The sequence below is a fragment of the Ascidiella aspersa genome, chromosome 4 (genome assembly GCF_963924565.1).
Source record: "Ascidiella aspersa chromosome 4, kaAscAspe10.2, whole genome shotgun sequence".
NCBI lineage: Eukaryota > Metazoa > Chordata > Ascidiacea > Phlebobranchia > Ascidiidae > Ascidiella > Ascidiella aspersa.
This window is the reverse complement of record NC_139450.1, coordinates 3,474,442-3,495,124: the sequence shown is the minus strand read 5'-3', so window position 1 is coordinate 3,495,124 and position 20,683 is coordinate 3,474,442. Positions and strand designations below refer to the sequence as shown.

Here is a 20,683-nt window from a genome sequence, read left to right as displayed (position 1 = left end):
AGCGATAAAATTGACGCCAAAAGGGACGAATAACGCCTAATCACCTCCGTGATCATAACATTCTTGATTCGGCAACAAACATAACGTTTTACCGGGACAGAGAAGAAATGTTAATGCAATTCTTCTCTTAAGAAGATAATTTTGTGTACTGTAAATAATTTTTAGCTTCGCGTGGACCACGGTAGGCAAGAGACAGCATAAATTGACGTCATAATACAAATAGACATAAATTTGTTGATGTCGGCCAAAATATGTGAAAGTGAAATCAAGTCTAACTAATACAGTCACTGTAAAGACGTTTTATTTTTAAGTGATCTGTTTTCATTCAATTTAAACGTGAGTTTTTTGGGCATAATTTCGCAGCGATTCTATCTTGAAAGGTTAATTTATCAAAAAATATTAGGTGAACAAGTGAAGGTAACGAAACTTCTTTACACTGAAGAAAATTTTAACCTAGCCTAACAATTAGAAAAAATATACCTCAAAAAATATAAAAGTTTTATATGTTTAGCTTGTTTAAGCATGTAAATGACATAATTTGATATCGGATCAGCTCGCAATACTTTTTGTAAAATATTTTATTATTAAAGTTTTGTATTTGGATTTTACCTGGCCCATTTCTTATTGCCCAATTTGGTAGGCCTGATAGATTTTTTAATAGCGAAATGCGTTATTGGCTTAGCTATATTCGCTCGCTGTCTCGAAAAACAGGAAAATACATATTTTAAAAGCAGGTAATTTTCGTTTGATTACAACGACAAACAACGCGGATGTCGTTTGAGTATATACTACATATGGCGAACCCGGATTTGCAAGTTCTAATTTAAAAGGCCGTTAAACAGATTAAACTTTTAAGATATAAACGACATATTTACAAATGTTGGGTGTTTTGATGACTTGGCTTATAAATATAGGCAAACTCAGTAATTGTTTTTAAATGACCTGGCTTTCTTAGGATTTTCAGACAAACTACTTGACTTACACTTACGTTAATTCGGTAAATGACTTGGTTTAAATTAGGTAAGTGTTTTATTTCAATTTGATTTTGGTAAAAGTAATCTAATAAAATAACTTCACTATTATGCGCTAACCTAGTCCATTTGTTCTTGATTTTGTTTTGGTGGTTACAACGAAATATTGCCAGAGATCGAGTAATCGTGATTTTTAATTTGCAAATGAAATGACTTGTACTTGGAACCTTCAGTCGACACGAGTAAAAGGTTTATTCCCAGAGCTGCGGTATCTCTAAAATTCGAGAAACTAAACTAACCTTATCTGCAATCAGCGACGAAGTGGATAGACAATGTTTTTAAATTCCATGAAATTTATCGCCGTGCAGCAACAAAAGTAACATTATTGTAAAAATTATGTTGACCCATTCGATAGGGACCTTACTATATGCTGGATTCATGGACCGCTAGTTGATAAGCCGTGATCTTAGTTCAACCACTAAATGTAGGACTAGGTTCGTCGACTCTCTGGTTAAGTTTCAGCCAGTTAGTTCACAGTCATGCATTTTGAATAACCAACTATGTCTCAGGACAATAAAATCTGCTTTATAAGTTAGAAAATAGCTGGTGAGCAAATGAATAGGCTAAAAATGTTGTCGTAAAACATGGTTTGTGACATAACTATTTTACAAAAGTTGAACTCCAAAAAAGGCAAATCACAGCAGTATTAGTATGAAATTTTGACACGGCGTAAGCGTAACTGAAACGCTGACTTTCTTAAACGGGGATTTACCCTAGTTGTATAAAGAAACCTGGCGTCTTCAAAACAATTTACATTTTCAGAGACACGTCATCTATTTGCGCTGTTGTTTTAACAGCTGTGGTTGGCCCGCGCACGTGAAATAAGCAACATTTCCATATGGTTTTAGTTCTGTGAAGTGTTAGTATGCGTAAGTACGTCCTTTTTGCGGTGCTGGTAGGTGTATTAACACACGCGATCTTTGCCGAGAAAACCTTGGATTACTACCATGTTCTTGGTGTCTCGAAGCAAGCTACTACCAAGGAAATAAAATCGGCTTTTAGAAAGCTGGCGCTGAAATATCACCCTGACAAGAACAAAGAACCGAATGCAGAAGAAAAGTTTAGAGATATTGCCGAAGGTATAGTAGTGTTTCAAATTTTAAACTACAAAAGGGAACCAATAAAGCAGCGTTTTTAAAAGTGTTATTGCTCGATAAATTAGCTAACTTATGATTTCGGTCTGCAATCTGTGGCAGGTGCACTATTGATATTTTTTAAAATAAATTTCTGTGCACTCTGGAACAAGCAACTTGCACACATAAATTCCAAAAAAAAAGGCTGAGTTGTGCTAGATTCTTGAACTTCAGGTGTCTTAATTGCACACCTGTACAACTCAAAGATCTTGCCATGAAGTAGCATAAAATGCAAACTGGCTTTAAGTAATGTTCTAAAGTTTAATATCAATATCTTGTATAATTTTGGAAAATTAAACAATGAATTTTCAAGCTGATTGCTTTCCTTTGACTGTATTTAACCTATTTTATTGAAATCAAATCATTTGTTTGCCTTTGATGACTTCCTATTTGTGTCATCACAGCCTACCAAGTGCTGTCTGACAAAGAGAAAAGGCGACAATATGACACATATGGTCATGCCGATGAAAATGATGGCGGTTTTCACGATGGATATAATCCGTTTGAAGATTTCCATTCCCACTTTCAAAGCCACTTCAAGTTCCATGATTTCTTCAAAGATTTTGACGATCAAGTGCATGGACAACATCATCATGATGCTCATAATAGGTGGAAATATATGAGTGTTGTTATTATACTTTTACTTGCAGTGTAAGACATATTTTTTACTTGCAGGGCACATGGATTTAATTTTGATGACATTTTTTCTAACATGGGTGGAGATTTTATGTTTGGGTAAGTATGTTCTCTTTTTAAACAGAAGGTAATTACAACAACTTTCAGAAGTATCAGCATACTGACCTGCATATTAACAAAAAGATGCTGCTGTATTTCAAGTTTTTTTTTTAATTTTTATAGTTAGAGCATGATTAAAACAAATTACACCCTGTTGTTAGTTTTTAGCTTGCAGAAATAGGCCTGTACTTTACTCTTGCTGGTTCTAAAAAAAACAACAATATAATTGTTTCTTTGCAGTGACAGTGCCTTCCCGAACATGAACTTCCCTACTGGTGGTGGTAGTTTTGCTTTTAGTAGCTCCAGTTCAGGTAATAATGTATTTAATTAAGCACAGAACATTTGTGCAGAGTTAAAGTATGCATATTGATAATGATATATATAAAGCTCATTAATAATATTGTTCCGTTTGAAGCTGTATTTTACAGCAGCTAGATCTTCTTTACTTAATAACCAAAGTAAGAATTTGATTTTTCATTTAAACTTTCTAATTTATTGTTAAGTTAATACAATCACAGAAAACTAACAAGCGTAATTCTCACGTTAAAAGTTACAATACTAATGCTAATCAAACTTGTTTTATTGAAACTTAATAGAATAAAATATATCAAAATAACTAAAAGGAAAGAGTCATTATGATGAGACGCCAAATGAAATTTCATGATAAATCAAGGGGATGTAGACATTAAATCTAGTAAAAGTGTATAATAAACCCCAGCAAAACAAAGTATATTAAATTTTTTTGCTTTGTGTTTTTACTTTAACGTTCAATGACGTGTAATGTGACACTATAAAAATGACAAAAAGCTTTTTTATCAAAGTGATGTGTTAACAGATTATTCCGACATACAAATAAACCAAGATACTCTTTTTCACATTTAACACTTCTGCATGCACATTAAATAAAAGCAAAAAATGCTGCAAAACTCTTCAATTGAAAATCGTCTTCGAGAGTAAAAAATGTAAAAAGAACAATTTCACAATTGACATATGTAAAAAGGTTAATGGTATTGGATTGCAATTGTGTGTCCACCACTTACAGGGAGCAAGCAAAGATGTAAAACTGTCACAAAAACTGAAAATGGAGTGACGACAACATACACATCTTGCACAAACGTAAACGACGAGCTGTAATGTCTTCAAGAGATCAAAAACTTATGCAACGGAAAGAGTACTGTGGCAGTTTCACAACCGCAGAAACGTTTTGAGATTTTAGTGTGTATGTTTCAACAGTGATTATAACTTGTGCATTTCAGAAATACGAGTGTTTTTACTAACGCATTGGTTAATATATATTTAAACGCGACTTTTGCCTTGCTACATGTCATTTCACAAAAAACTTTGCATAGAAAATTAGGTAGTGTGCTATTCAAAGTACTTGTATTTCTCTAAAGTGTAGAACTTTGCAAAAAAAAAATAAAATTATATAAAAAAATAAAATATTGTTTAACAAGGCAGGTTAAAAAACCTTGCCATTCTCCTATAAGTGCCGAGGTAAAAACTAAGATTACAGAAAAGCCAGTCAAAATAAACAAAACAATAATAAATTGCTGATTTTCATGCAATATTTTTGCAAAAAACAAAGAATTGTTAATATATTGCACAGGCCAACAAGTTTCAAAAACGTCTTCCTAAACATTAATTGCACCATCTGTGCTTTTAAGCAGAGGTGTTCTTTCGTCTGGAATTGTGTCATCGGATTCTATGGGCAATGTAACCACCTGCAATCGCTTATACGATGCGATTATCATTATCTGTAAAATATATGAGATTTTGGTACAAGTTTAAACAAATTATTCAAAGCAAGCCCACAGTCTTGGCTACCACCAAAGGATGGCTAAAAAACTATGATTTTAACAGTAAACAATCCCTTGAAATTAAGGAAAATAGAAATTGGTTTGTATTTACTAGTTGCCATGTTAAAAATCAGGCAAATTGAGAACAAATATCCGAAATATTTTCTAAAATTCAGACTTTGACAATAAGGACAAATTTTAGAAAAATAAAAGGTATGTAGGCTCTGCTTATGGTGGATATTTATATCGGGTGAATCCATTATATGATTTGTCAGCAGCAAATTTACAAAAAGGTATAGGGAAATGTGTGTCGGAAGTTGGAAGTGATACTCAATGCCAAGTGGTGGGTGCTAATCAGTTACCAAACTGACAAAGGCATTTCAGCCAAGTTAGCATATTCAACCTGAAAGAAATTGTTTAGTAAAAAAAAACAGCAAATGAATAATTTAATTTTTTTAGTATCACATTGTAACATAAACTTTTTGCCATAAATATTGGTATCAGGATAAAATGAAAATATTGGCCACCATCTTATCCTTAATACCAGGATTCACCAAACTTTTTATACAAAGAGCTGGACAACTGTAAGGATTTACGATCATGGGGCGGATATAAACTTTTTGTCGAACTTTATTAACTTGGTTATCGTTAAACGAAGAAATTATAAATAACTATCAATAAAAACTATATTTTTTTACATACCAGAACAAGAGCAACAACAAAGAGATTGACAGACGCCATGATGGGTAGGTTTTGTAAAAACGATGCAGCCCAAAGTGGTCCGAGGATTTGACCAAGACCCATCACAAGTAGTCGCACTCCTTGGTTAAATGCTGCAAAACCAAATTATTTTTTTAAGTACAACTTTTTTCATGATATATTGTTAATTTCTCTTGATTCTCATGAATATAAAGTACATTTTAGTTTAATTTCTAAATAGACAATAAGGTTTTAGCTACCTCATTATATGGAATGTTTTCAGGTTTATTTTTAAAGTTATGTTTAGTTTAAAATGTAATGTAATGCTTTGAAACATGTTTTTATTGAAACAAATTTTTTTTAAAGAATTGAACAGCCAAAAACACATTCTGAAACACAGGTTCGCCTAAATTCACTTCTATAAAGATCACAAATTTAAACTTACCCTGCGACTGTGCGCTTGTAACTTTTGAAAATAAGGACGCCTGTGGAACCCACACAAAAGGGAGGTCGAACACAAGTATGGAGCTATGAAGGCAAAACACCCCCAGCACCCAAGGGGTACCTTAATTAAAATAAAAATATTGTTAAAATCGATGGAGTACAACTTAAAATAAATGTTAAAGTCAAAACAGAAAAAGGTGCCATTTTTGAAAGATTTAGAAACTATAGAGTAAACAAGTACAAAAGATCATTGCGCTAAGAATAAGAGTTTTTTGTTAAATCCTTAAATGTTTTGTAGCGCAATGGCTGGAGGTTGTAGTAAGACGTAGTAAAAGTTTTAAAGCCCATACAGAAGTAAGTTGCATTTTGAACGTTTTGAATAACTCTTTATACATTCTTAGCATCAACTTCTGTATGGGCTCTGATATATTTTACTATGACTTTTAAGGATTTTTTTAATGAGTGCAAATTAGGGGATCAAGAAAATATTTAATTTTTTAAATCAAAAACTTACCAATTGGTGCATTGACCGCGAAACTAATAAAGACAAGGAAATAGACCCACAATCCGACCATCACGACCATTCCGATCAAAAGCATAAGCCGATCTGAAACTCGTTTGCTGATTTTGCTCAAAGACAAAAAACTTGCAATAATCTAAAAAAAAATATGATTTCATATTGTTTTTTATCAGCATTGCATCTTTTTAAAATTTAATTATAACATTTAGGAGCTTAATGGTTTGGAGGTTGTAATAAGACATAAAAAACGATACCTACTGCTGTATGGGATAATTATAACATTGCTTTTAGACTATTTTGACTTGCTATGTAATAAAACTAAAGTGACATTACCAATTACCATTACTGTATTTTCAGCAATTACTAAAATTTGTAGGTACACTATGCATTATGCACCGTTCTGTAAACAAGCTTGAAAAAATTCCAAAAATAAATAGGTCAAGTAAATCATGTTAATAAAAACTGTTTTTTAGGCACTTGTATTGTCATAAGGTTATGTGTTAAAAATATTGATTATGTGTAAAAAGATTGATTAAATCTTGATTTTTAGAATTTAAATGCAATTAATTGACATTACATTTGGATAGAAATTCTACAAATTGTTAAATGTCTTATAATAAAGTTTACACAATCTTTCAACAATAAGTTAATATTCCCCATTATTTGCAAAGGGTGGATTGGTATCTTTTGGCAAACATTAGGTTCAATAATATGTTTTATAATAGCTGTACTATCTTCTGGGTTAAGATGTGGTTTTAGTTTAAATTTATTTAAGCAACCGAAAGATGTTCCAATGGTGAGAAATTCATAAGCATGCTCAAAGGCACAAATAACAAATATTTTTAGCTTGAAAATAAATGTCTAAGCCAAACAGGTCGAGTAAATTGACATTATCTTAATAAAGAAGTTTCAATATGCACTTGTTTCATCATCAGTTGATGTGATCATTTTAGTTTAAAAAAGGGGATGGTTTTGTTGTGCAACAAAAGGGAATACAACATCAATATAAAAAAGTAATACACATTAAAGAGTTGTACTTACAATAACTCCAGCAATCAAGAAAAAAAGGCTGTTTGGAAGTTCTCCCCAGTTGAATAACTTCAATGTCAAAGGGGTTAAAAGTGTTTCAATACCGGTTTGAACAAACATTACAATGAAAGTGACAGACAGACACACAACAACTTCTTCGCGAATGAGGTCTGAAACATAACACAAGAATAAATGGATAAATCTAAGTGTATACTGCAGATAGAACTGATACCTTATGCCAGTAATTCGCAAACTGTGTGCCGCAGCACACTAGTGTGTCACAGGAGATTGCCGCGAAACTTTTTGTAATATCGGAAAATAGAGTATTTGTATTATCAATAATAAGCATAAACGCAAGTCGCGAAATATTTAAGATATATTTGTAGTGTGCAATAAGCCAAAAATGTTTTACCACTGCCTTATGATCTAGTTTTGCCTCAAAAGATATATAGAAAATAAGCTCTGTGCGCTATGTTATTTGCTGGATTAGCCGCATCCACCCACACAGGAAGTAGTTTGTCTGGGTCTACTATATGCAGTTTAGACAGAAGGTGCAATTTCTACAACCAGACTGCAGTCTATGATGTTAATAAGACCAGCATGCACAAAACTATTTATCCCTATTGATTATAAATGTTTTCAGATAATATTCCAAACTATATGCTTCAATATATTGTAACAGAGATATAAAACCTTTAAACTGACAGGTCAAATATATGTATCAGGGTTGGGCTTATGCACTCGCCCGCTTGCCAATGCGAGTGCAAATTGCTTCGGGCGAGTGCTGATTGACACCCACTCGCCCGACTGGCGAGTGCCTTCGGCGAAAAAATTAATTAGTTGGTGTAGGACAACTTGTGTTACACAAACACCACTACTAAGCAAAATATTACTTAGCGCCAGTTATTTCCTTAAACACTAAGGCGCAAATACATTCAAAACTACACAAATAATAAGGTTAATCGAAGTCACGTTTGAAACTCGTAATAAAGATCCTTTGTCCCGCTGTAGATCGTAATAAAGACGGCCAACAATCAAAGACTTCATTGCTGCAGTGGTAAATAGTTGAGGTTTATTGCTTAACTTTAACGTTGTTAATTTTTAAATATTTAACCTGGGCGTTGACGCCTTTGGAAAAGTTTACTGAACCTGTGATGTACCCCGCGATATGAATTTTACTTTTCTGTATTTATTGAATTTTTTGCATAAGAAAATTATAAACAATTGCTGTAGTTGGCAACAATAAGTTCGAATGTAAATGTCTTATTTTATTTGTAAGTAGTGTTTTTAAGAGGGTTTTGAGAACCGAAACAGCCCACTGAACACTACGGTATTTTGAAATACCGCCTACTTAACTACACCCGAGAATTGCCAATTAGTCTACGTAAGTTTGTTGTTGCGATCTCTTAAGTTCATAGCGGTCAACCAAGTCAAAGCTTAAAAAATAACTCTATAATAAAATATTTTATATGGCAATTATGTTTAGATACGAATCGAAACCATTGCAGACGCCCTTGGAAAATTGAAACGACCCACTATAGAGCGTCGCGCAACCTACTCTAGTGCATGTTATTCGAATGAATGGTTTAGTTGAAAATTTACAATTATTTAGTCATTATTTGCGGTTAAGCCAGTAACTTAGTGTTAGGCGAAATGCGGCGTTTTGTTTGTGGCGCGAAGCAACCTGCGGTGAAACGTCCTTAAAGCACAGAAAACCACTATACAAAAAAAGAGCGCGCGATCATTTAAAAAAAAATGGAAAACAGGCATGCCGTGGCTACTAAATTGTCAGTTTTATTATTTTTCATTATAGATTGTAAAAAAAAATATTTCGGCTAAAAACTTTATTTTAAGCGTAAACTGCTTTATGGGTCATTAATTTGTTCATCCATGCATGGAAATAAACGTACAGACTTTTATAAAACCTAATGTTTACGTATAGAAACCATACGCCAGGTTAACGATAACCCAAGAAATGACCGAGCTAGGACGGAAATTTGCAGACGTCCTGCAAACATTTTTGGCGAGTGTTATTTTGTTCGGGCGAGTGCTGATTGATAGCCGCTCGCCCCCCTGGCAAGTGTAGATTTTTGCTTAGGAACAACCCTGTGTATGCAGACTGGACAACAGGTTTGGTCATCAAAAAAAAAAGAATTGTCTTAGATCCGATTCACGTTAACTGAAGTGGCAGCAACCGTAAGTCCATTCTTTTTTATATAAATTGGTACAAACTAATGGTGTTCATTGGTAAGTACTGAACAATGTGGATATTTTGCATGTCCTAGTTAAACTAAAAATGCTCACCCATGCATATTTACCTAATCGTAATCTTACAGCCACTGGAATCGCCAAACCAAATACTGGGGCAATTCCAAGTGAGGGACAACAATATTAAAAAAAATTAGTGGTAGTATTCAATAGATATCCATATAAATTTACTGTGGTAAACATGTATTATTTAGAGGAGCAAAAAAATACAGGTTAGCCAAACCCTTTATTAAATGGTCTTTACCTCTAAAAACAACACTCCACTTCTGAGCATGTTCTTCTTTGGATGCAGCAACAAGCGTTTCTTTTTTATTAATAACACCATTTGAATTTGCTTCGCTTGACTCGAGTTCATGGTAGCATAGAAACATTAAAACTGTATGCAAACACCAAAGCAGCGCCATGAATATCTGAAATGAAAACAAAACATGTGTTTGTAGAATGCAGAATTATATTGAGATATAGAGAAAGCATTTTTCAATTATAGACAGATTGATATTTTGCTTCACTGATGATGTCGACTGATTTTCGCTTCTACTGATTATCAGTAAATGTTGGCTGATATTTCAGCGTATACTGTTTGGTTTCAAAATGATTTTTTTTAAACGTTTTTTTTAACAAGCAATCTAAAGTTTAATAAATAAAGTTAGACAAACTGAAATAGTATTTGGATTTTATTTTTAACCAATTAAACTTATGACCACATTTAAGTGGAAAACAAATCGGTATAAAAACAAAAAAAATTGAAATTGGCCGATTTTTTTTTAAAATTTGAATTACCATTAAGATCTTTGTATAAGATATCTATGTTAGTGACACAATATGTACAGTAGTCATCCATACAAGCTACATTAAACCATAAAAAAACAAATACAGCTGAAGTGTCAAACACAAACGATGATCACAATATTTTCTATTGCCTTTAAATAAACAGTTAAAACTGCTCAATTGTATTGTTTAAGCCAGGGATGTCCAACATTTTGTTATAGTGGGTCGCATTGACAATTAAAATAGTTTAATGGGCCGCAGAACCTAATAAGTTTCAAGATTAAGTATTGCTCTTTAGAGTTATACCGGGCTTTTAGAATTTTTTTACCCATACTATACTATTTGTGCGACCCTAAAAGCTGACTGGTATGTTTTAATTAGGCTAATATTGAACGTTTAAAACACTCCTTGGGGGTGAAAATGACTAGCGGGCCGCACAAAAATTTCAGGCGAGACGCAATGTGGCCCACGGGCCGCAGGTTGGACATCCTTGATTTAAGCCAAACTTTTTATCAATACAAATCAAATAAATTTTAGGGTACACTGTCATTATAACTTGCAAAGGTTTAAAATATCCTACAGGTGTTTATAATAGGGCTGCGGAGTCGATTAAATATGACACCAAGCCTGAATCCGACAGCTCCAACTCTGTGTTTCACCAATTTACATAAATAAATTAAGGTGGATAGTATTTGATCCACTCAAAGGGGTGAGTGAGATATAATTCATCCACCAACAATACGTGTTTGGAAAAAAATTCACAATATGCTTTTCCACATTATAATTTACAGGTTGCAGCCTTATCAGTTTTAAATTTAGTACTGCACATGCGCACATCGCACTCGTGACTTAAGTAGTCCAACTCAAATCCAAAGTCTGACTCACAGCAAAACAAACAGACTCAATTGAGTCCCTAGTCCAGAATCTGACCCTGCATCCCTGGTTTATATTTTCTTAGTACTTACCCCTGGTGAAGTCAAAGCATTAACATGAAGAGGGCCGATGTAAAAATCCAGGTTTTTGAGAAACAAATTACAGGCAGGTCCGACCAGGAGACCAAACTGTCGTAGCGACATCAGTTGCGAAAAAGCGGCAGTCCGCCTTTCCTCCGAAGTATTCCTGGAAATCATTCCAAAGAGCGAAGAACCAGATCCGGATCCAATTCCAGCGATTAAACGACTTCCCAGGATCATGTATGGATTGAGAGCCGCAAAATACATCATGTTTCCTACCAAACAAAAAGATTAAAACAGATATTAGCAACATCAACATTGTGATTTTAGACCTGTAATTGGATTAGGCTTTTATTATTAATAGTACAAATATGAGGATTAAGTTTTGCTATGAAACTATACAAATGTTTGGAGCATATTGCTTGAAGGTTGTAGTGAGACTTAATAATAACATCGAAGTCCATACAGGGTAGGTATCATTTTGAATGTTACGAATAACACTTTATTGATTTTCAACATCAGAGTTATTCAAAACAATTAAAATGATACCTACTTTTGTATAGGCTTTGATATTCTTATTGTGTATAGGAATATTAATATTTTAAAATTGGTAAAACACTCCACTCACCACCAATTTCAAATAGATTACTGAAAATGACAGCAGCCTTTGTCGACTTGGTTTTGTCGGTGAAGCGTCCATAAATAGGAGCCGATAGCAAACCAGTTAAACTAAACGAGGCCATTACAAATCCTATGAAGGATTGGTTGGCACCCAATGATAGGAGGTAGAGGTTCAACGAAGGCAATATGACAGCTGTAAAAAAACAAAAAAATAAAATTTGCAATAACCAAATATAAAACAGTAATTTGTATTTTAAAAACTCAAAATTTATATTTTTAGGTAATTTACAATAAAATGTATAAGTTCCTTCTCTTGTTATTAATTAATTTAATACACATTAAAAAAAATATTGATATATTTTTTGACATTTTTTTATAGTTAGCAATAGTTTGTTCATATTTATTAATGTTTACCAATTTGTGTTTTATGACAACCTTATAATAATATGACAAAAAATTATTGTTTATAGCAATTTAATTGTTTTTTTGTTTGCAGTAAAATAAAAATCGCTAAAAAAAAATCGCTAAAAAAAAGAGTCTAGAATCCTTCCATTTAGTTTACAGTAACGAAACAAGTTGCAAAGTTGAAATTGCCAGGAAGAAATAAATATGGGAGAATAAATAGAATAATTAAATACTTGGCCCACTTGAACCCAATTAATAACTCGAACCCTAACTCAATATATTGAAACTTACCATATTCCACGCCACTTAAAAGGTAGTAGATGCCAATTACAATGAAGGTAACAGTATTGCGTTTGCACACCATGGCTTCTTTGCATAAACAGAAATTAAAACGAAAAAATCTCAAATATTACAAAATTCCATTTGGTCTTCAATTACCTCAAAGGCAGAAATTACGTACCTGAAAAAATTGAGTAAGGATTTACATTAAGTTAAATAAATAGATTCAAAAAATACATTAAAAGCAAAATATGTAAGTTAAAAATTTGGCAAGAGGTCTGCATTTCACGGCACTTCACTTTGAGAACTCGGGTGTGCAGCACTAAAATTTGAGGTGCCAACCTTAAGTCAAGTTGCAAAAATACAGAATAGCCAAAGCAAGTTGTTTTATGTGCAAAAAGTTAAGGTATAACCCAATTAAAAAAAAAAGCTTAATAAACACATTTCATTTCACCCGAGTCAATTGTCCGAAAGTTTAATCAAAGTCAAGTTATTTTGCTTAATGGTTTAAGTTTAAAGTCAATACAAACAACGTTGATTGTAGCAGGCCAAATGCATTGGAATACTTTTCCCTAAAGCATGGAATACTTTCCCTGAACTAAATTTACAATAAAAAATACCTGTTTAGGGTGTAAATATTGTCCAATTTTGGCGTATGACTTCATAAAAAAATGTGCATTTGAAAATTGTACGCAAACTAAACCATTTTTTCTGGGTGGTTAGTTCAGTATTCCGATGTTTAAAAAACCTTTTGTGTTAACTTGTCACAGAATGCAGACTATTCTGAGTTATTTTGATAATAATTTATTAAAATTAACTTTCTATAAATCAAAAGATACTGACACATCAGTTTCATTGTTTTGAAAAGCATTGTCTGATAACATCAACCCTATCTAATGTAAAAAGTTGATAAAAAACGTCTCAATCGTTACTCAGACATTACTACTGACGTATTTATTGGGGTCAATTTTCACGTGCCTAGCGCGACCATACCAAAGTCCTGCTTGCTGCCAAAATTCCTAAGCAAACAACGTAAGGTAAACATCATTCATAAACATGCAATCCACGAGATATGTTGCGTAACAAAATGCAACGTATCACGCAAGGTCAGTTAAGTACAGAGCAGGGCGCTGGTTCAGAATCCCACCACATTTTCGTCCGGGGGTTTATAATGCTAACCTTCCTTGCAATTTCAACTTGAACACTCGTTTCGTTAGTGTTAAAATAAATGTGGTAGGAATTAGACCAGCGCCGAAGCAGAAGTTCAACGTTTAAGAATTCGGCGCTGGTCTAGAATCCTACCACAACGAAACACCATTTGGGTTAAGAATTCCATAGATAAAGTCTTATCACTCTTATATTTTTTCATATAACTCAGATTAACACAACCTACCAAAAAATAAAAAAAAATCTTAATATATTCTACGCCGACAACACCTGTAGTTGTTTGTGGTCTGCTTATAACACATAGAAGTCTTACCCATTTGGCAATGTTTTGCATTTTTTCCTGTTTTGTTGTTTAAAATCAATTGTCAAGTTAAAAAAACTTGAGGTAGCGGCCGTCAAAATTAAAATATATTTTTATTTGACCTTATATAATGAAAAATGTCAATCAAATAGCAATCTATGGCGTAAGAAGTTTTTGTTACATAAATCGTAATTACTGCGTCACCCCCGGCGCCGGTCCACCGCAAAATTGTTTGTTAGTATTCTATGGCTCCACGACTCGTAAAATTACGCGCGAAGGAATTTAGCTAAAAATACAACGAAAGTAATGGCGTTTGCGTTAATTGTTGTAGGTCTATCACTAAAACCAAAACAATTTGTATATTTCAAAATACTTAATATGAGAAACTGCGCTAGCTTACCAAATTTATTTATACTTTCTATTCTCAACCTGACAGTATGCATAAACTTTAAGTTAGAAGGGTTTAATTGCGTGTTGATTTAGCATAGGCGTCTCCAATGTATATTTCAACAGAAGGACATGACCAGCACCGTCCTATCTAAACTCTAAATCGAAAACTAAAACAAACTGTCATTGCATTTCAAAGTAGCCTAAATACTGTCAGGTCGCATGAAGTTTATTTCTAGATTCGAAAAATTCAGCACAGCTTCGTTTTAAATAAAACAGCTCACAGCGAAGTAAAACCACGGTTCGCCGGTAAGCATTTCGTTGCATTGTGCAGTAGGCAGGATGCAAACGGAAAAAGGAAATAGCCAGGACGATTTTAAACATATTTTCGAATGCGCACGCAAAACAAACACATTAAAAAACAAAAACAGGTGCTCGCTCCAAACAAAATTCGAACAGCCGTTGAATACTAAAAGTTATGCTACCTATTTCAAGGTTGGCAATATCAACTAGGCTTTTTGCAACCAAAGCTAATGTTACAAAATCATACCTGCAAAAAAGTGTACGGTATTTGACTTGACCCAATATAAGCTTGCTTTACGAATACAAAAGCTTTCTTTGACAAGTACAAAGTTTCTTTGACAAATGAGCCTAGCTCTAACCTTTGCATTAGGTTAACAAAAAGTTTTAAAAAGTATTTTATCTACACTTCATCTATTACTAACAGCAACTTCCAAGCCTTCGCTAACTATAACTATTAGCTGTGGTGATATCACAACAAGAGCGGAATTTTCAAATATAATCATATTTTAGCTCTAACTCAGCAACGCAGGAACACTGAACGTCGCCAACCTAAACTACAATATCAACGCATAAAAAGTCTCTCTATTGTATTAGGCAAATCAAAATATAATTCTGTTTTTCAAGTATTGGTTTCAACCACGCCTTTCGTGCCTTAATCCTTTCAGCAATTAACACAACGCAACCGTAGTGGCGCGAAAATGGCACGATAAATGATGTCAAAAGGGTATGAACTGTTGTTGAAGGGGGCTGAACAAATCAGTTGTGAACGCATTTGCTGTACCGGTAGTGGATTAAAACGTTTAACAGCAACGACGCTTTTGGTTCTATCATATTTTCATTGCCCTAAAAAAAGACAAAAAGTACAACGCAAATCAAGTTTTGGCTTAAAAAAAACTTTTTTTTTCAGTTACACTTCAATTAGCGCAAAAGTGAACTTAGAAAAAAATCATATCTCAGGATATAAATTTGTAAGTTTTGTATTTTGTGCCGCGCTCCCTTGTTGCGCACTTGTGCGTTGCCTTTCATAAATAGGTGCAAGGTATACTAAAAGCCGACAAATATTGCCAGAAACCCTTGAAGCATTGCCAATTGTCCGACAAACTTAGAATGTGTTCGTTAATAAACTTTGTTTAGTAAAATGTTGGAGCACATAAACTACCCTTACAATTATATACACAATCAATGAAAAACTAAAGCTGTGTCCATTCTTCCAATTGTTTATTTTTGTCAATTAATCTGAAAGTAAATCATTAGGCCATTGCAAGTGTAACAGCAAGGCATGTCTGTTTGCGCATGTGATTATACGCCAGGTAAAGTATTAAATATTTCACCTGGATTTACTTTTGCTTGCTGGGCCGGTCTGGTAAATCCAGTTGGCATTTACCTCAGCTAATCCCCAAAACAGTGGCTCCGGTGCTATATAGTTTCACGCAGCTGCTAGATAAAGGAAAAACTATAGTAACAACGATATGAACACCTTACTTGTTTCTTAATCTTTTTTACCTCATGGCACACACGTGGACCTTTAAAAACCTGGCAGTGCACCTAGCAAATGAAGTAAGGTCTAATGTTTTTTAATAAGACTGGCATTTCAATTTGTTTTTAAAGGTCTTATAGTTGATTTTACTTTTAACATATGTGGGATAAATATGCTAAGCTGAAAGGGAAAGTAGAAATCGATGAAAAAACCTATGTTTTATATTTTAGAATATTTTATCTGCTTGTCTGTGGCGCACCAAGTGCCGTCAAGGGGGGCTACTTTGAACACTTTTTGAAGTTATTGTTGTGTATATTTTTTACTTTTTATGCTAATTATCTGAAATTTGGTAAAAATTGGGGCTGTGTATAGATGTTTCAAATGGTAGTTTTTTCTTGTTTAAAATATCTAATTTTGGGGGATTTCCCGCCAAATTTCTATGTGTTCAAAGTTAGGTAGGGGGTATTCTAACTTTGAACACTACGTATTACAAGCACTTTAGGGCTTAATTGACAAGCTCTGTCCAAATTTAACACTTCACATAGCATTATTAGTAAAAAAACTTGGGTATTTAAAACAGGTTTAGTGAAATAATTGCCTAAAAATGGTACTCTTCAGTAAGAAGGGCCGCACTTTCTAAAAAATCAAATCTCCCTCCCCCCACACACACAAGAAAAAAGACACCACGTGGATAGAAAAATAAATCTTTTTATTTAATAAAAGTTCAATAACAATACATCTAAAAGAACAACGAACAGCTAAAGCAATTTCTTATGCAAACACAATATTTAGGGCCCCACTCATTTTTAGGATCAGGAAGCCCGAAAAATCCGCTTTTGTTAATGCTGGTATCTACTATGTTATGCTTCTTTATCCCACTCATAGTCAACCTCGTCGACACAGTATGGCCATCGCCAACCTTTACCTTACTTTGTTAAGGTAGAAACCCTGGCACCTTCCTTAGCCATTTCTATCACGTTTCAAGGGAAATTCGACCCTCTATAATTCTCATGTCCAAAACCCCATTTTCCAACGATTTGGATGTGTTCAACGAACGCATCTTCTTTCACTTCGCTAAAAACTGTTAGATGGCCGGTAGTACCAGTGCGTTTGTTGCTCAACGTTCCCAAAGGAATGTTGTGCATTTTGCTTGCTTTCTCTAACGACATAGACTTATTCTGAACCGCCCCCATCGCTGTTGACAATGTTTGACTCGAATAGGCTGTAGTGTATAGTTTCGTGATCCAAGTGATCGTTTGTATGCACGAACTATGTTTTACAGTGCTTATCAATAATCTAGTTCATAAAATATGATGAATTAATGGATGTATTTTTATGCTGAAAAAAAATTAAACTTCCGTATGCATATCATTTGCATGGCCAACGAAAGTACCACTAAGGTATGACGATTCTAAAGTAGTAGGACATTATTTATCAATGATACTTTAATGCAACAACAACACGTAAGGCTACTTTGAACAGCACTAAAAACGTATTAATGTAGCCGAAAAAGTATGGGGCTACTTTAAACACCGTTCAAAGTTAGACACACCAAAATAAAAAGATGACCCACTTTAGTAATTTTTAGATAATGAACGGTATTCTCAACATAAACCCAGTTTTGAATTATCTTTCGTGAGCTAATACAATTCTTAGCATTTCACTGAAAAAAAAAATAGATCAAAACCTCTTTTACTTTCCGAGATCCAACTAAGACTACTTACAAAGTGCCAAATGTTGATAAAAGTCACGTGGTGCAGTTTCAGTATCAAAGCAGTCCTTACTGTCAACATAGAAATCTTGTTTTAAAATATTCGGAAAGAGTGGGTATTGAAGTCTATTTTTTTTTTTTAGATTAGTGTTCAAAGTAAGAGTGCTGTTCAAAGTAGCCCCTCATGACGGTAACTGTTTTAAATTGACTTGACTTGACTGAGTATTTTGGGCCAATTGACTTGGCTTGACTAAAGTCGTTTGGCTAAATGAATAGACTGGGACTTAGTCATTTTAGGCAAATAACTCACTTAAATGTTTAACGAAAAAACTTTGTGTAAATAATGGTTTATCACCTTACTTTTAGACGTAAAAATGTTGCTTACTATATTTGTTGCGTTTTGGGAGTTTACTGTGCGAAATTATGCTTGGAATCAATCAGTTTCTATTTTAATACGGTAGTTTATATTTTTTTTACAGTTGCAGAAAATGCAAGAAAAACAAACGGATTGCAGTTTTGCATGCAAATAAAACACTTTGCTTGCTTTTTGCTTGACTAATTGACGACGCCATTGCAAGGGTTTATCAGATTTACGGTGAACAGCACGATATACTGACGCATGCTTCCTATAGGTCCAAATGGCACGAAGATCGTGACAGTTTGCTGGCCAATGACAACGTTATAAATTAAACAACAGACGACAGTTCTTGGCTTTCGATAAATTTTACGTGACCGATTATAAAAGCGCCAGACTGCTAATGCTTTAACCATGTTCCAAATTTACCATTTCTTTTGTTTTGCCAGATTTAAGATCAACAAGCACGTTAAATGGTTATTACTGAGCAAAAAAAGCACCCTGAAAAAAAAATGATCAAAAACCGCAAACGTTATCAGTTTAGTTTAGGCTGTCTTACACGTGGTGAGAAATGTGTTATCAAGCTAGCTGCCAAAATGTTATCGCTTTAAATTTAAAGAAGAAAGTCGTTTTAGCTGATTAATTCTAAGGACATGTTAAATAAATAATTATTACTTAAAGGCATGGTAAATTATTACCACTATAATTAAAGTTTACAGTAGGTTGTTTGAGTGTTAGTAAACAAGATCTTAAAGACGGAAAAGTATTGATTTAAATGCGTTTTAAGTAAACTCAGTTTAGGCGCATTTTTCCGTTAAACAGTGATTACAAAACGAAAAAACAAAATCCACCGGTTTTTGATTGTATAGAGCAGGGGTGGGCAAACTGCGGCTCGTCGGCTTGTTTTTTGTGGCTCTTCTAGTCAAATCGTAAAATTCCAAAAAAATTGCACAGGCTACCAAGATACCGTTTATGAACGTTTCTCTCTTTATGTTTTTTTTATTTAGGCCAGCATTTCGTTTATGGACATAGAATCTTAAGAGTTAGTTAACAGCAAGTCAACACAATTTCATTGCTAAGATTTCAGAGAATAGTAAATTAAACAAAAGACTGATATTGATCAATATTGTTCGTGTTGTTTTATTATTACCGTTTTGTATATTACAATTCTGTTATTAATGCCGAACTTGCATTTTTACTGTTTTTGTATTGAAATATTTTTGTGGCTCTCTGGTACTTGTTTTATTCTGCAAATGGCTCTTTAATTAAATACATTTGCCCACAGAGGAACAACGTGTTCTGTTGTTGTTTACAAAGGAATTTTTTTCTAATTTCGTCCGACTTGATGCTGAAACCACAGGCGCACACCTAAGTGTGGGCGTGTCAGTTTTCCAGCCAATGACTGATGGCGGAGGCCATTACCACTATTGTTATACTATGGCGTTGTTCTATTAATGTTAGTTAAAGCTTTATGCACTATGCCAGGGGCGACTACAAAGAGGGGGGTGTGGCCATAGACTCCCAAACTGTATATTTTGCCTAATTTAACCACGTAAATGCAAAAACAATTCTAGCATCGCGCCATTTTAAAATCGCGTTTTAAGTATGTCGTTGATAAAATCGATTTAGCCTGAAGGCGTCGTGCTTTTTATCGCCTCCCCGCGTACATAAAAGGTTTTGCAACTCAAACGATGTTAAGGCATTTTTTCGCTTTGCGTAAATCTCTAACATCGTCGTAGTATAGCTTTTGCATTGAAAGTAACACCCCTCCAACTTAAAACTTTAATAAAATAAACGAAATGTGCTGTATTGCTTTGTTAAGGTTACTTTTTGATATGTAACATTGTGACGTCATGTTTTGACGCGAATTTGTAAAGTAATTTCTGAAAAATATGTTATTGCCCTCCCAAACAAAAATCCTGGATCTGCGTCCCTGCAATATGCTAATCGTTGCTTTTATTTTAAAAGGAGAACACTCGAGTCTGTGACTTATCATTTCCTGAATGAAAAAAAATAATTTTCCGTTTAAAATAATAGATTTCCGATTTAAAAAATGAATGACAATTAATAATTTTCCGTTTAAAAGTGTGTTTCAACAAACTAAAAACGCAGTTTATTAAATTTACACAGTTAGAGCTTGCGGTCCGACTGTTGTTGTTTACGAAAAATTTCGAATCTACAGAGTTATAACTTTTGTTGTCCTACTTTCGTCGTTTCCGCGAAATTTCAAAACGAAGTTTACTAAATCTACAGAGCTAAAGCCTGTCGTCCTTTTGTCGCTGTTTACAAGAAATTTTGACC

The 20,683-nt window shown here is 33.8% G+C and overlaps 2 protein-coding genes across 3 annotated transcripts; one reads left to right on the top strand and one right to left on the bottom strand.

The window, feature by feature from the left end:
• Positions 1–1,768: 1,768 nt before the first annotated feature.
• Positions 1,769–4,205, top strand: LOC146146704 (dnaJ homolog subfamily B member 9-like). 2 transcript variants are annotated; one of them, XM_083386543.1, is made up of 5 exons: positions 1,769–2,110; positions 2,569–2,773; positions 2,840–2,899; positions 3,140–3,210; positions 3,942–4,205. In XM_083386543.1, the coding sequence occupies exons 1-5, from the start codon at positions 1,897–1,899 to the stop codon at positions 4,031–4,033; spliced, it is 642 nt and encodes a 213-aa protein (XP_083242669.1). In that variant the 5' UTR covers positions 1,769–1,896; the 3' UTR covers positions 4,034–4,205. The 2 variants fall into 2 exon arrangements, with proteins under 2 accessions (XP_083242669.1, XP_083242671.1); XM_083386545.1 differs by having other exon boundaries at positions 3,735–4,205.
• On the bottom strand, positions 3,437–12,852 carry LOC146146703 (major facilitator superfamily domain-containing protein 8-like). Its single transcript, XM_083386542.1, has 9 exons — positions 12,694–12,852; positions 12,005–12,190; positions 11,389–11,651; positions 9,900–10,065; positions 7,400–7,557; positions 6,353–6,494; positions 5,840–5,959; positions 5,398–5,528; positions 3,437–4,653 (listed from the first exon to the last, which is right to left on the bottom strand). The coding sequence occupies exons 1-9, from the start codon at positions 12,764–12,766 to the stop codon at positions 4,531–4,533; spliced, it is 1,362 nt and encodes a 453-aa protein (XP_083242668.1). The 5' UTR covers positions 12,767–12,852; the 3' UTR covers positions 3,437–4,530.
• Positions 12,853–20,683: the final 7,831 nt, after the last annotated feature.

Bases quoted from the DNA above. Each gene is read 5' to 3' on its own strand.
- LOC146146704 (XM_083386543.1), top strand. From the start codon at position 1,897: ATGCGTAAGTACGTCCTTTTTGCGGTGCTGGTAGGTGTATTAACACAC. The intron at 2,774-2,839 runs GTGGAAATATAT...TTTTACTTGCAG, and splicing joins CATCATGATGCTCATAATAG to GGCACATGGATTTAATTTTG. The intron at 3,211-3,941 runs GTAATAATGTAT...CACCACTTACAG, and splicing joins TTTTAGTAGCTCCAGTTCAG to GGAGCAAGCAAAGATGTAAA.
- LOC146146703 (XM_083386542.1), bottom strand. From the start codon at position 12,766: ATGGTGTGCAAACGCAATACTGTTACCTTCATTGTAATTGGCATCTAC. The intron at 11,652-12,004 runs GTGAGTGGAGTG...TTTGTTTGGTAG, and splicing joins TAATCTATTTGAAATTGGTG to GAAACATGATGTATTTTGCG. The intron at 5,960-6,352 runs GTAAGTTTTTGA...ATTTTAATTAAG, and splicing joins CGCGGTCAATGCACCAATTG to GTACCCCTTGGGTGCTGGGG.